This window comes from Caretta caretta, chromosome 8 (assembly GCF_965140235.1).
Source record: "Caretta caretta isolate rCarCar2 chromosome 8, rCarCar1.hap1, whole genome shotgun sequence".
Lineage (NCBI taxonomy): Eukaryota > Metazoa > Chordata > Testudines > Cheloniidae > Caretta > Caretta caretta.
The window spans coordinates 65,527,034-65,543,917 of NC_134213.1; the positions used below are offsets into that span (position 1 = coordinate 65,527,034).

Consider the following 16,884-nt stretch of genomic DNA (forward strand, 5'->3'; position numbering starts at 1 on the left):
ATTGTGGAAGAGGAATCCTTCCCGTATGAAAAAATAGATTTCAGTAGAAGGCTAAGGGAGAATAGTAAGGAAACTGTTAGCAACTCTTTCTTTGTTATTCTTTTAATCCTACACCCATAATATAATAGGTTTATGGAGGGTTGGATTAAGGCAGCACTGAGCCCCTCTCCTCCAGGGCAGCAGTGGGTCCCTTTCTCTCCTCCAAGAGTGACAATAGAAGCCTACTTTCTAGAGAAACAGGAATGGTAGCAGGTGTTTTCTACCCCTCACTTCCCACCCCATATGGTAGGAGTAGCAGCATGGAGCTTCCTTCTCTCAGTCAGGGGTGACAGCAGAAGGCCCCTCAGTATTTACTTCAGTAGCCAGGATGTAGGTGCTTGGATACAGGAACCAGGCCCACTATACTCTTCTTTTCCTGCCACACACACGCAACTCAGATGGGCAGCTCACTCCTCTGATGTATTAGTTCAGGCTGCCTGCACACTCAGGTCAATGTTTCTGTGTCAGTTACACTTGGGTCGTGTTTTCAAGTTTTTCTTCACAACCACAAGGGCTAGAAACTTATTTTTTTAAGTGAAAACTGAAATTCTGATATAATCGCATTCGTTTAGCAGCCGCAGCCCTAAGCATGGGCCTAAAGTCTCTATGCTTTAATCCAGCCCTGAGTTGACAACCTTCTCTCTTCTTCTGGTATAATATTACAGGTTTTGGATGCAAAAGTGGCCAAATGCTGCAGTGTTCCTCCACTCCTTTGACAACCCTCTCATTCTCCCCAGGCCTGTATTGGCCATCATGCAACGAGGCACTAGCCCAGTTTCTCTGACTGGCTGGAAGTCTGGTGGGCTTCCAGTCCTGGGTGCAGCCTGGAAATGTGGACAGGTTTCATTTTAAATTGCCAGCAGGAGCCCAGGAAAAGCCATTGTTCCCCACTGCCACACAGTCCCCAAAACTCAGCTGCAGCTCTACACTGTTGCCACTATGGCAGCTTTATTCCTTTAGCTCCTCCTGAAATTTGCTGCTGCCTGTCATGTTCTTCTGTACCAGATATGGACTGGCTACTGAGCTTACTTATACACACCAGATGTGTTCTTCATAAGATCTTTTAAGGCTCTCCAAGCTATGGCTGAAGACCATTTAAATGAGGTATTTTATGCACAGTGCCACCTAGTGGTGGAACAGTATAATACAGTGTAGCCTCCCGTTACATCCTCCCCCTTTAAGTTCTGCATTCCTACCATTTAAAATATTTACACTATCATGCTGTCTTTGAAGTTCAGTATTTATCAGTCTAAGTGTCTCTGAATCATACAGGTTTTCTAATTACATGACTTGAACATGTAACAACTTGGTCATCTGGCTGTCAATTAGTTGCAATGACTGGCTGTGGTCGCTAAGTTGTCGTCTTCTTGCTCTGCATCTGACATCTGTAGAGCTTGCTGTGTTGATTGTTCTTTCCGAGGAACAGACTGTAGATGTTGACAGTTTCTGTTGAACTCTCCACTGCCAGTCTCAATCACATATGATCTGGGTGCTGAATTATTTTTCTTTATGATAGCTGGATTGTCCATCCCTTTTCTCCATACAATTTGCCATGAACAGACACCTGGTTCTAGACCTGGCAGTTCTCTAACTGACTGATATCTGTTGTAAAAGTGTTCATAAGCTTTTTTAGTGTGTTTATCTGATTTGACTGCTCTTTCATGTCTGCCCATTTTGGAGGTAGATACTTTTCCAAAGTTGGTTATGAGTTGTCTTCCCATCATAAGTTGTTCTGGATTGTATCCAGTAGCTGCTATTGGTGTTGATCTGTAACTCAGAAGAGCAAGGAATGCATCTTCCTGCTGTAGGATTCTCTTGGTTGTTTGTGTAGCTCTCTTAGCCTCTCCATTCACTTGTAGGTAATGTTGGCTGCTAGTAATACGATCAAAATCATATTTCATTTGGAATGACTTAAATTCTGCAGCAGTGAATTGTAGTCTGTTATCTTTCAGAGTAGCAGCCGTGTTAGTCTGTATTCACAAAAAAGAAAAGGACTACTTGTGGCACCTTAGAGACTAACAAATTTATTTGAGCATTGAGTCTCTTATCTGTCACTAGTTGTTCTGGAATACCAAAGTGAGCAACAGCACACTTCAGTTTCTCAGTAACACTGTGACATGTTATGTCTTTCAGGTACATTATTTCTATATACTTGTAAAAATAGCCTGTGATAACCAGGTAATGATGTCCTCCGAATTTGCATAATTTCACAGTTAGTCTTTTCCAAGGTGTTTCTGGTAGAGATGTTAATATGCTGTATGGTTCAGCATTGTCTCTTAAATTTATTTGTACTGAATTGCCTTTCAAAAGTCCAATATCCATCAAATCCTCCAAGTTCTTCCACATTACTCACTAGGCCTGGCTGCCATGCTGCAGCTGAGAAGGTTGGTCTTTGATCACATGAACGCTGAATACATAGCTTTTGTCTCTGTAAATTGTTTCTGTTGTGAACTGGTCCAAGCAGTTCAAAATACCTCCAGGGCTACTCAGAACTGTGTTAGGTGACTTCAGCTCTGGGAGGGGCTGGAGGTGATTGTAAGTCCCTTCTGAGATGACTGTGACACCAGCTCCTTTTAAATCAATTTTAAAATCAATAGTCTTGGCAGGAATATTCAATTTCATTCTCCAGACCAGCTCTATGTCATCACAAGTAATAGATCCCAGAAACAATGGCTCTTGGTTGTCTGTAATATGAGTCAACTCCCTGACTGTTTTGGTGCCGCAAACAGCTGAAAAATGTCCGTATTTCATGCATGTATTACACCATGCACCTCTCGCTGGACATGCATAATCTCTTGGGATATGACTTTTTTCCATACCTTGTGCACGTAGGCTGGAATTTGTCCCTCTTAGGCTACGTCTACACTAGAAGCGCTGCTGTGGCACACCTGCATCAATGCAGCTAGACCACTATAGTGCTTCTGGTGAAGGTGCTCTAAGCCAACAGGAGAGAGCTCTCCTATCAACTTAATTACCCCACCTCCCACCGACATAACACTATCCACAGCGGCGCTTAGGTTGGTATAATTTACATTGCTCAGAGGTATGAATAATCCACACCCCTGAGCGATGTAGGTTATAACAAAGTAAGTGGTAGTGTAGACAAGCTCTTAGCCTGGGAGTTCTCTCTCCTTGCCTCAGGGGTTTAAGGCTAATGACTTTTAACACTCATGTGTCTGTTTATAGCTTCTAAGCTAGTTTCAGGTTCTTCAGGTTGCTCCTGCTTTTTGTGCTTTGCTATCTGTATAGCTGTGGCTGGGTTAAATCACTCTTCTATTGTAGCTATTGTGAAAGGCTTTTAGTTGATAACCCAGTAACCAGCCTGTCTCTGGTATTTTCATGTTTTGCATTCCCAAAATCACAGTTTTCAGCCAATAAATGCAGAGCTCTTATAAAACATTCAACATTTTCACCTGGTTCTAGGTGATCCTGGCAATTACAGGTCAGTAAGCCTGACTTCAGTACTGGGCAAACTGGTTGAAAATATAGTAAAGAATAGAATTGCCAGACACATAGATGAACATAATTTGTTGGGGAAGAGTCAACGTGGTTTTTGTAAAGGGAAATCATGCCTCAGCAATCTCTAGAATTCTTTGAGGTGGGTCAACAAGCATGAGGACAAAGGGGATCCAGTGGATATAGCGGACTTAGATTTTTCAGAAAGTCTTTGACAAGGTCCCTCACCAAAGGCTCTTAAGCAAAGTAGGCTGTCATGGGATAACAGGGAAGGCCCTCTCATGAATCAGTAACTGGTTAAAAGTTAGGAAAGAAAGGGTAGGAATAAATGGTCGGAATGGAGAGAGGTAAATAGTGGTGTACCTCAGGTGTCTGTACTGGGACCAATACTATTCAACGTATTCATAAATGATCTGGAAAAAGGGGTAAGCAGTGAGGTGGCAAAATTTGCAGACGATACAAAACTACTCAAGATAGTTAAGTCCAAAGGAGACTGTGAAGCGCTACAGAGGGATCTCACAAGATTGGGTGACTGGGCAACAAAATGGCAGATGACATTCAATGTTGATAAATGCAAAGTAATGCACATTGGAAAACATAATCCCAACTATACATATAAAATGATGGGGATAGATAATAAGATGTGGGGCAACCACATCTGCACGCAGAGTCGAGATATGGGCATACCATGGATTTATATAAAGGCAATATGATATTTTCTATCTGATTATCTACTGTGACACACCCAGACTGGTTAGGTTCAGGAGTCCGGAAGAAGGAAAACACACTGGACACTGGATGAATAGTTTTCTGTTTCCTGAGTGACCAGGGCAGGGGTCAGAGCAGTCAGGAAGGTGCTAGAAGCAATTAAGTCAGGCAGACTCCAGAAGATACCTGGAACCAATTAAGAACTGATTAGAAGCAATCAAGGGAAACAGGCTAATCAGATCACCTGAAGCCCATTTAGAATCAGCCGGGACCAGTTGTGGGAAGACTGGGAAAAAGAAGGTGCTCACTAAAAGAGCTGGAAGAACAAGCATGGTCAGGTACCAAGGAGGGTGCTAAGAGGAGCCGTTTGGGGAAGTAGCCCAGGGAAGGGCTATAGCTCTGGTATTATAGGAAACTACCTGTGCCGCTGCCAATTAAGGTCCCTGGGCTGGAACCTGGAGAAGAGGGTGAGCCCCCACCTCTACACAAACTCTCCCTGAGAAGGAAGACAGGGACTAAAGAGGGTTCTTACACCAAACCCGTTGACTGGCCAATGATGAAAGTGACTCAGTAAACTGTAATCCTTGCCTCTAGGAGGGGAGAGAGGCTACATTGAGGGTCACAGCAAACCTCTGAGGCAAACCCTAACTGCCTAGAAGCACAGGACGCCCCCGAGGCAAAGCCAGTGCTCTGCCACACTACCCCTTTCTTAATGATTCCCAACATTCTGTTAGCTTTTTTGACTGCCACTGCACATTGAAGGGATGTTTTCAGAGAATTATCCACAATGTCCCTAAGATCTTTCTTGAGCGGTAACAGCTAATTTAGACCCCATTATTTTATATTTATAGTTGGGAGTATGCTACGTGCAGATGTGGTCGCCCCATCTCAGGAAAGATATATGGGAATTAGAAAAGTTTCAGAAAAGGCCAACAAAAATTATTAGGAGTATGAAACAGCTTCCGCATGAGGAGGGATTAATAATACTGGGACTTTTCATCTTGGAAAAGAGACGACTAAGGGGGGATATGATAGAGGTCTATAAAATCATGACTGATGGGGAGAAAGTAGATAAGAAAGTGTTATTTACTCCTTCTCATAACCAAGAACTAGGAGTTACCAAATGAAATTAATAGGCAGCAGGTTTAAAATAAAAAAGGGAGTATTTTTTCACACAACACAGTCAACCTGTGGAACTACTTGCCAGAGGATGTTGTGAAGGCCAAGACTACAACAGGGGTCAAACAAGAACTAGATAAATTCATGGAAGATAGGTCCATCAATGGCTATTAGCCAGGATGGGCAGGGTTGGTGTCTCTAGCCTCTGTTTGCCAGAAGTTGGGAATGGGCGTCAGGGGATGGATACTTCATGATTACCTGTTCTGTTCATTCCCTCTGGGGCACTTGGCATTGGCCACTGTCAGAAGACAGGATGTTAGGCTAGATGGACTTTTGGTCTGACCTAGTATGGCCATTCTTATGTTTTTTAATTCTCTGATGAAAACGTAGACTTTCATAAACCATATTTCTTTGAGGTATAATGTGTGCATCTAGTACAGCCAGAATCCTTTCATAGTCATCTTTGTGACAGTCATCAGTAAAGCCAAAAGATTTAAAGATATGCTCTGTTTGCTTCCCTATAGCATTAATTAAAGGTGATATCTGTATATGTCCAGTTTCTTTGTGAAGCCTGGTAGCAATGCAAAATCTTGCAAAATATTGTTTCTATTGCACTGTCCATTGTGGAGGCTTTTCAGAGTTGAAGTTCTCTGGGACATTAAAGAATGGAATGTTGATAAATCTTGCAACCTTTGTTGCTGTTCCTTCTGTCTGTAACCTTTGTTGCTTTGTTCCAGTTCTAAATTTATTCCTGGCACCACATCATGTTGTTCTGCACCAGATATGGAGTGGCTACAGAGTTTGCTTATACACATCAGATGTGTTCAGCATAAGATCCTTCGATGCTCTGCCAGCAGAGATGACCTGTACCTGATGATAATGGAGGATGGGGAGGGGCATGTGACCAACTCATGCACTACCTCTGGGAGGAACCTTCCACCCCACCTCCCTGGGCCAGGGTAGCCAATCCCTCTGGCTCCTGGGAGGCTGGGGCCACAGGAACTGGGAGCACATACTTCTGGGATGGCCTGGGCCCAGCTGGGGGTGGGGAGTGGGGTGGGAGGGGCACAGGCAATGCCCCTAATTCGGGTTGAGCAGAGGGAACTTGTTCCCAGTGCCTTCCTAGCAACTCTGCTCCCAGCCCAGGACCACTGCTCTCTCCCCACCCCACCAGAGTTACCTGCTGGAGAAGAGGGAGGCTCTGTCCTTCTCACTCTGTGCCTCAGCATGTTTCTGGCTTACTCGGCTCCTCTATCCAGAAGTCAGACCCAGATGGGGAGTGGAGGAGGCAGGACAGAGCTGCTTCTCCTCCCGGGTGAGGGTGGCTGCTCCGGGGCGCTGCCTCTGTACAGCAGGGCAGCTGCCTGCAAGAGCCCGGCTGGGGAGGTGGCAGCAGCTTGCCCCCTCCACTCCCCGCCTGGGCCCAGCTGCCAGGGAGAGGGGTTGAGCGAGGGGAAAAGTGCCGTAGGGGAGGTGCAGTGTGAGAAGGACAGAGCCCTCCCCCTGGCAGGCTGAGCAGAGCAATTCCTGCAAGGGCAGTTCTGTGTTTACAGAAATCTGGGGGGACACGCAACCCCGCATTTCCCCACCAACGTCTCCTCTGCAGGTATGGCTGAGGTTCATTGCATGCAGTGCCATCTTGTGGCTGAAAGTATAATACAGTTTAGTACTCCATTACTCTGCTACCACAAGCACATGGGGCCTCCTTTCCCATGGAATATCTGCTTCTGGGCATCTGACTATGCTGACTCCCCCTGCCCCCAACAATCTGACAGATTCTTGGGACTTTCTGCACCACAAACCTCTTTCCAAAGTGAATATAATAGAAAGTGGCAGCAGCCCACATTGAATGGGAAGCTAGGAAGCCTGGTCCAACTCCCAGTTCTGAGAGAGCAAGAATGTTGGCAGTGGCAAGAAAGGACAATAAGGAATGGATTGTTGATTTTGGGATAAGAGGTGAGTGTAATATGGGGGTCTTTCTCTGTTAGCAGCAGAATGGTGAGCCAGGCCAACCTGGCTCCATCCTCTCCTATGCTGTCATACCCCACTGTATTTGTCAAGCCCTTGTCAAGGACCAACCCCTCCTGGTTGGGTCCTCAGTAGACTCTGTCTCATTTAGGATAATGGGGAAGCAGAATTTCTGTGGCTCCACGAGGTGCTAAACAGCCCTAGTTCTCCTCAGTTTAGGACCTTTTCTCTAACAGTTCCTGGCAGGTGTACGTAGAAGAACACAGCTCTGCCTATACCATTGAGTTCCAACTCAGGGCTCTTTTTTGAACAGCCAGAACCAGTCCTCTTCAGTCCCGTGCTGTTCCCTGAGTTACTTCCTACCTCGGTGGTCTTCTCCAGCTTCTTCTCTTGCTTCTTCCTCCTTGGTTGGTTGGTTGGTTTGTCAGGCAGCTTCTCACTGGCATGCTTGAGGGATCTTCTCTCTGCAGTCCCCACTCTCTCTTGCCTTGCAGCCCTTTTATCCCCACAGCTGCTGTGGGGCTGCCAGTGATCTCTGGCTGAGCAAGCAGGCAGTTGATTTGTTAACCCTGTAGTTGCTGAGCCAACATGGGGTATGTAGACCATATGATGGGGAAAGGGAGGATTGTTGAATTTGAGGGGAGAGAGCAAAAGGATAGGATGGATCATTTTTGGTATGCATGCATATAAACACACACACACCCCTTTCAAATCTGTGTCATTGGGGCAGATTTCTGAGGGCTGCACACAGTCTATCTGGCCCAGCTTGCCTCCCTCGCCCACTTCTTCTCTCCCCTGCCCACTTCTGCTCTCATTCTTGAAAAGCTGAATTTGGAATCTTACCATTTTCCAGGTCATGAATTCTGGCTCCCAAGCTACCAGGCTCGTGGCTCCTTCACAGCCTAGGCTTCCAGGGTCTGTAGCTCCAGGTGGGCTACCTCAGAGTCAGAGGTGCTCCTAGGTCTTCCAGGGTCCCAGCTGACCATAATGCCATTATACAAACCAATAGTGCATGCTCACCTGGAACATTGTTCAGTTCTGATCACCCTGTCTCAAATAAGAAATAGAAGGGCTTCCTAGATGAGTAATGAAAACAGAAGCATGGAAAGATTTCACCATGAAGAAAGAATGAAAGTGTTAGAACAAAAAGAGGAGACAATAAGAAAGGATATAATAGAGGTATATAAAATGGATAGGAAAAAGAAGATAAATCAGGCACTCTTGTTCACCCTCTCAAAATACAAAGCAAAGTTGAAAGGTAAGTAATTTAAAACCACTACAAAGAGAGGGGTTTTTCCAGTTTTTGTTTTTATATTTTTTGCACAATGCACATTGATAATTTACTTATAAATTCAAATAAATTAAGTATTAAGATATGGAGTTTGTTGTCATAAAATACTGAGTCCATAGGCTAAGCAGGATTCAAAAAAGGATTAAATGTTTCATAGATTATATCCAAAAAAGCTACAATAAAAAAATGTTAAGGTGGCAAAGTCAAGCATTCAAAAGTTAGGAAATGCCAAAAGTATGGCTGCCTCTTCAACTTTAATTCAGGCCCAGTGTGTATGCATTATGTTAGTCTTTAGTTACATAATCACGTGCTATTTTCCTACAAGACCCCTTCTTCATTCAGTGTGCAGGGTGGATGGTATTCAGCGAATAGTGCTCAATGTTTCTTTTTATCCGCATCATTCAGTGTGTGGCACCCTGCCATATTTTCTACACATCGTTCACACCTTGCACTGAATGAAGAATCATTTGTTTCCTCATCGGCTTTTCTGTGGTGCCATCACTGAAAACTTAAAAATTAAAACAATAAAAATTTCATCATGTGGAACCACAATGAGTCACCAAATTGGTCATAAGCAGAGCAGTCTGGAATTTTTTTTCTGAAGTCTCTGAATTTTTGGAAAAATATTTTGGCTGAAATCACAAACGTTTTGGCCAAAAACTTTAATTTCTATTGAAAATGTGCTGCTTGCTTCACACGAGATGTAGTTTGGGAGTCTTATACTCCTATGATGCACCTGCTTCCCTCACTAAGAAGGGAGAAAGTGGTGTATCATGGAAGATGTAGTCCAAAGAGGGAGCCCAGCCTATAGAGCAGATTGAGAGCATAAGGAACCTGAACTACAGACCCCATAAAACATTGTGGTGCCATTTTTAATCACAACTTTTTTTTGTCTGAAATATTTCAATTTTTGACATTTTGATAAAATATTGAAATTTTCCATGGAAAACCAGACACTTTTTGCAAAAAATGTTTAGTCAAAAACCCAATTATTCTTCAAAAAACAATATTGAAGGAAAATTTTCAAACAGCCCTAGTCATAAATAGGTTTGGGTTATTTAGATCTATGGTACAGTTGTCTACCACTTGAGCTGACTGAGTAACTAGTAGCACTAGAAGGCTGCTATCTTAAATATGGACCAACACCTAGAGAGAGATGGAGACAGTGTGTTTTACAGCTATTTTTCCAGTGGATTTTACAGCTATTTGCTAGACAGAAGAGAAATGTTAAGACTTTGTAATAATGGGTTCAATTCCAGGTTCTGGAGGGGAGAGTGCACAAGTGGTTACAGAATCTTCTGCCCCTGTCCCCTTCTGCTCTTATCCCTCCACCCCAGCTCCTGCCCATGAGTCCTCCTTACTGATACCCCCTTGGCTTCTGCTTGTCTGTCCCTGCCCAACTCTTTGCCCATTCTCCCCACCAGTACTGACCCCTTGCCACTGCCCTGCCCAGCTCTTGCTCCCCTCCCTTTCTGCTCCTGCCCATGTTCTGCCACCTTCCCTGCTCCTCTTCCCTACTCCACAGCTCCTGCCCCCTCCCACCTTTTATTCCTCCCCCCTCACTTTTGTCCTCCTCTTTCCCCTTTCTAGGGTGACCAACTAGCAAGTGTGAAAAATCATGAAAGAAGTGTGTGTGTGTGGAGTGGGGCATAATTGGCACCTATATAAGACAAAGCCCTGAATATTGGGACTGTCCCTATAAAATCGGGACATCCGGTCACCCTACCCCTTTCTGGCTCCTGCTCCTTAAGTCATCCCCCAGTCTCCTATCCCATCTCTCTCTGGAGCTCCTGCCTCTGTCTCTGGTACCATGCATATATTGCCCCTCTCTCCCTTCTCCTCATCTTTCTGTACTGGAGTCAGGTAGCTTCCTCATTTCCTCCACTGTGCCTGGACCCCTCAGGGGGAGCATTAAGACAACAGGACAGACAGCCTCCCTGCCTTCAGTTACTGTGCTCAGCAGCCAGGAGCCGCAGTTGTTTAACCATTGAAGCCCTGGGCTGGAGCATGGTCAATCACTCTCTGGGGATGGCACATGCAGAGTATGGTCTACATGTAGGAGCTGTGAGAGGCTGTATCATGCACAGTGCAAATGAAATCTTAAGCAAATTTAGCTGCCAGATTCCAACAAAGCTGTCCCGAGCATGTGCAAACTGAGATTTTCAGAAGTTTATGACTTGGCCAAATTTGGGTGCAAACTTTGAATAACATTCATAGTTATATTACATAGAATAAAAACATATATAAGGCATGTAGACCAATGTTTCAGAGTAAAGAATGACAACTAATCTAGTATTGACCTTTGCTAGACAATAGGAAAATGAATGAAGAAGGATCTGTGGCGTGATCCAGTATAGCAATTCCTATATTACTATTATGAAGTCTTAACTTAAGCTTTCAATTTATTTATTTATTTTACAGTCAACACGTTTGTCAATGGGACCATTTTTTCCTGCTCTAAGTTAAAGCCTTACAAACTATATGATGTGTCAATAGAGGCATACACAGTAAGCAAATATTCATCAAACAGATTTTATGGTGATGCTGTAACTATAGAATTGAGGACAAAACCAGCACGTAAGTTTATGTATTTACTTACTTTTACTGAAAATTCAAAGAACTAATGTATGAGAAGAAAAATATATGTCACTTTTGTTTCACTATTTCTAACTTGTTACTTTATACAATTTACATACAAATTAAAAAGAAGAGATGCTAGAAGATATCCTTGGTGTGTACTCCCCTAGAAACAAGGAAAATTTTAGTACATTCTCCATTGCCTTTAGTTCTTACCCTAGCCATATTGCCCTGGTGTAGAGCCTCCAAAATATACAAAAGTCGTAGATCAATACCCATCCTTCTAAATTTTGCCCAGAGTTTGTCTTGGTTAATAGAATAAAATGCCATCTTTAGATCTATGAAGGCTGCATATAATCTAGTACCCTTAACCACAATATATTTATAAATTATATAAAATAAAGCAATTATTAGTTGTGGCTCTACCTGCCCTAAAGCTGGACTGCTCTTTGTGTTATAAATTAGCCTTTAAAACTCATATTTCAAGTTCAGCTAGTAAAAATCTGGAATAAATTTTCCCTGCCACATCTACCGGACTAATAGGTCTATATGAAGCAGGATTCTTTCCATCCCCTTTTTTAAAAATAGGAACTATGATACTGGACTTCCAGCCGGAGGGAACCCATTCAATATAATTAATGACAGGAAATAATTTAGCCAAGACTGGGGACCAGCAATCACATTTTCCTACAAAATTTAAGCAGGAAGAAAATCTTCCCCTGGAGCTTTTTTCTGAGATTGGGCTAAAACAAATGACTGGACTTCACTGTCTGTTACTGAAGGCCAGAGTGGTATATCAAAGAGATTATTCCTTATTGCATCAACTATGGTAGAATTAGATTTAAAAAAAACTGGTTGGGGGGAATCATTAAATGTGCCAAATGGGCCAAAATGTGCTCTCTAGTCTTCATCAGTTGGTTCCTCAACTGGAGTATATCTACCAAAGCCCAAGACTTCTTCAAAAAATGGAAGAATTTTTAGCTTTAGCTGCTACTTTCCACAAGGATCTTAAATATTATTGTTTTTATGATATAGTAAAGTTTATGTCCCCTTCTGGCAGCTCCTAGATTTTGAAGTAAGTTGGGAGAGGGATTGCATCTTATCCTATTAGCTATATGTGCTAAAGCGCTTCACACAGACCGCATAAAACCAAGTGAGCTTATCTTTTAAAGCATTTTTGGGATAATTAAAACCAATTTATTTAGAGAAAGTGGTTGCAAGGACTTTACCAGCAACTCGTATGATTCACACATTTGAGATGAATCATGTTACTTAATAATTATGTCTCTAACATCAGAGACCTCCATCTTCTTGATAATTTATTACAAATGGCTGGGGTCCTTTTTAGTCTTTTACAACCATGTTATTCTGAAAGGGTTAAGGTATTCTGACCATCAGAATTATAACTCTCTCGAAAAGGGCACATCATTCATAATTATAGACAAAGAGGTTGGTGGTTGCTGTCTGGGCAAGAAAATATAAAGAAATCCCAGTGGAAGGACCAATTAATTATAGGGATAATATATGCCACCAGGAGATGAAACAACCACCAGAAGACGAAATATAGGTAAAATGTTCTTCTCTATCCCCTATACTTTGTCCTTGTACAGATATTGGATTTGATTTATCTAATAAAACCTTTAATTTTGTCCAGACCTAACCACCTGATCTCTAGAGTTTTGAGGGGTTCAAAAATATCCTCAATGTTTTCTTCCCCTGATACTGAGTTTGTTGGAGGACCTATTTGAGCATTAAAATCTCCTAAAATTATTATATGAGCCATTTTTAATGGAAGACCTACCATATCAATTTGCGCATCCAGGCATTCCCACAATGACTCAGAATAAAATGGGGGAGATATTGGGCAAGAAAAACATTGACTATTAAAATTTGGAGATCAGGAGAAATTATTAAAAATATAGCCTGAATGAATGCCCTGACACTTTGGGTATGTCTACACTGCAATTAAAACCCCTCAACTGGCCCATGTCAGATGACTCAAGCTCAAGGGGCTTGGGCTAAAGAGCTGTTTAACTGACATTTAGGTTTGCAAATGTCTCAGCTGCAACCTGAGCCCAAATGTCTACACGGCAATTAAACAACCCGGCAGCCCGAGCCCCATGAACCCAAGTCAGTTGGCACAGGCCAGCAGAGGGTTTTTAATTGCAGTGTAGACATAACCTTTGATTCTAAAGGTAAAATCTGGGCTTTCAGGTGTAAGGAAACCATGATGGCAAGTCCTCCTAATACATAACCCCTTTTTGACAATTGACCTCATCCATGGAGATAGGGTTCAAAACCAGGAAAGACTGATGCCAGACTTAGCTAACCATGTTTCATGTAAAAAGAAAAAAATCAAATCAAAAGTTTTCAAAAACTTAAAAATCTCCATATAAATTAATCTTATTTTTATATCTGGACATATTCCAGGACAAAACTATGTGAATTATTGTGGTAAAGGCTCTCCCTAGTAGAAATTGGGAAGGAAAGAAATTGGACAGTCTTTGCCTTGAAGATTATGTGCACCCCGTAGCTCTCCAGATGTATCCTCCTCCACTGCAGTCTAAATTAACTGATTTCTTCTCCAAGAAGCAAACTCCCCCACTCACCACCAGGGTTTGGAACACACCAGTTCTGATTCTCCTGGCACTTTTGAAGTCTGGGGGGAGGATACCCAGGAAATATCTTTACTGACTAAGCACTTTATGGATAAGGATCTTACAGACTTATGAACAGCAGGAGCAATAACTACAAACCTATGTCATCAGACTTGGTGGATCATGACCCTCCTTTTAATGATTCTCAATTCCCATTGGTTTTATCTTTGTTGAAATCTCTTATGGAAGAGCTAGCGAGTAGTAAGAACTCTCCCTTTGAATTTAAATTTTTTTTTGGGTGGATTATGGGGGGATTGGTCTAACCGGAAAGCTAGATGCATCCGCCATCCAAGTCTGATCTGGAGAAGAAACAACCTAAACTATAGATAATTCAACTCAGATCCTGGCGTGGCATTGGTGTGTGGCTGGAGGTGTCTCTTGGGCTAGCTTTCCCGTTCTCTCTACCCAGCCTCTCTGGTGTCAGTTCAAAACTGCTGGAGGCTCTCCTCACACACATAGCACAAGCATCTGGCTACTGCTCTGGGGGTCAATCAGAGTTGGTTCCCTGCCCTGTGAGGGCAGCAGGACCCAGACCTGGTTTCCCCTCCCCCGCTAGGCGCTGGATGCCAAGCCCCATATGGTGGCAAGGTGTGTGCAGTGCTGGGAGGTCCCCTAGCGTTTTCAGTCTTCTGGCGTGTCTGTGCTGTCAATTAGGCAGCCCTCCCCACAGAGCATTCACAGCCCAGAATTTCATCCATAGTGAATGAAGATTTCTGCAACCTTTCATTAGCATAAATAAATAAATACATAAATAAAATTTAAAAAATAAAAACCCCTAAATGCACTTTTATGAAAAAAATAAAAAGTAGGGTAAAAAAAACAGACACGACTTCCTGCCATGTTTTTCTAAATCAGTGGTTCTCAACCAGGCATACGAGTATCCCTGAGGGTCTTCCAGGGGGTATTGTCAACTCATCTAGATATTTGCCTAGTTTTACAACAGGCTACATAAAAAGGACTAGTGAAACCAGTACAAACTAATATTTCATACAGACAATGACTTGTTTATGCTGCTCTATATCCTATACACTGAAATGTAAGTACAATATTTATAGTCCAATCCAATTTATTTTATAATTATATGGTAAAGATGAGAAAGTAAGCAATTTTTCAGTAATAATGTGCTGTGACACTTCTGTATTTTTATTTCTGAATTTGTAAGCAAGCAGTTTTCAAGTGAGGTGAAATATGGGGGTACACAAGACAAATCAGTCTCCTGAAAGGGGTACAGTAGTCTGGAAAGGTTGTGAACCACTGTTCTAAATCACTTTATCACAGAATATTTACTGAGAGTTTAAGTATTTTTTATAAATGGGCGTTATCAGACTCACTTGCACAGAATGTCTTTGCGAAAGAAGCTCTTGCTTATAACAGTATCCCAAATGGAGAATCATCGGAGGAGGAAATGATGCATTACTGTGCCATTTATCTTTATATGAAGGATCACAGGCAGAGCTCTCCTATCACACAGTCTCCTATCACATAAAATTTAACATCCCTGTGGCGGGGAAAACTCCACAGCGGCCCAACACTGTAGCATTTAGTTTCAGAAAGGGGAATACACAAAAATGAGGAGGTCAGTGAAACAGAAATTAAAAGGTACAGTAGCACAGTAAAATCCCTGCAAGCTGCATGGAAACTTTTTAAAGACACCACAATAGAGGCTCAACTTAAATGTATACCCCAATTTAAAAAAACATAGTAAGAGAACCAAAAAAGAGCCACTGCGGTTAAACAACAAAGTAAAAGAAGCAGTGAGAGGCAAAAAGGCATCCTTTAAAAAGTGGAAGATAAATCCTAATGAGGAAAATAGAAAAAAAGCATAAATTCTGGCAAATGAAGTGTAAAAATATAATTAGAAAGACAAAAAAAGAATTTGAAGAACAGCTAGCCAAAGACTCCGAAGGAAATAGCAATTTTTTTTTAAATACATCAGAAGCAGAAAGCCTGCTAACCAACCAGTGGGGCCACTGGACGATCGAGATGATAAAGGAGCACTCAAAGATGATAAGGCCATTGCGGAGGAACTAAATGAATTCTTTGCAACTGTCTTCACTGTTGAGGATGTGAGGGAGATTTCCAAACCTTAGCCATTCTTTCTGGGTGACAGATCTGAGGAACTGTCCCAAATTGAGGTGTCATTGGAGGAGGTTTGGGAGCAAATTGATAAACTAAACAGTAATAAAAGCCTCCAGGACCCGATGGTATTCACCAAGAGTTCTGAAGGAACTCAAATGTGAACTTGCAGGACTACTAAATGTCATCTGTAACCTATCATTTAAATCAGCTTCTGTACCAAATGACTGGAGGACAGCTAATGTGACACCAATTTTTAAAAAGGGCTCCAGAGGTGACCCTGGAAACTATAGGCCAGTAAGCCTCACTTCAATACTGGGCAAATTGGTTGAAACTATCGTAAAGAACAAAATTGTCAGACACATAGGTGAACATAATTTGTTGGGAAATAGTCAACATTGTTTTTGTAAAGGGAAATCATGCCTCAGCAATCTAGTGAAATTCTTTGAGGGGGTCAACAAGCATGCGGACAAAGGAGATCCAATGGATATAGTGTATTTAGGTTTTCAGAAAGCCTTTGACAAGGTCCCTCACCAAAAGCTCTTAAGCAAAATAAGCAGTCATGGGATAAGAGGGAAGGTTCTCTCATGGATCGGTAACTGGTTAAAGGATAGGAAAGAAAGGGTAGGAATAAATGGTCAGTTTTCAGAATGGAGAGAGGTAAATAGTGGTGTCCCCCAGAGATCTGTACTAGGCCCAGTCTTATTTAACATATTCATAAATGATCTGGAAAAAGGGGTAAACAGTGAGGTGGCAAAATTTGCAGATGATACAAAACTACTCAAGATAGTTAAGTCCCAGGGAGACTGCAAAGAGCTACAAAAGGATCTCACAAAACTGGGAGACTGGGCAACAAAATAGCAGATGAAATTTAATGTTGATAAATGCAAAGTAATGCACATTGGAAAACATAATCCTAACTATACTTATACAACGATGGGGTCTAAATTAACTGTTACCACTCAAGAAAGAGATCTTGGAGTCATTGTTGAT

At 42.3% G+C, this 16,884-nt stretch overlaps 1 protein-coding gene across 6 annotated transcripts in view; it reads left to right on the forward strand.

The window, feature by feature from the left end:
* PTPRC (protein tyrosine phosphatase receptor type C) overlaps window positions 1-16,884 on the forward strand; it is a 156,841-nt gene that overhangs the window by 97,505 nt on the left and 42,452 nt on the right. For all 6 annotated transcript variants that reach the window (XM_075131557.1, XM_075131559.1, XM_075131561.1 and 3 more), the window contains one exon: window positions 11,003-11,158. In XM_075131557.1, the coding sequence (XP_074987658.1) occupies window positions 11,003-11,158 (156 nt within the window). The remainder of the gene's footprint in view (window positions 1-11,002; window positions 11,159-16,884) is intronic.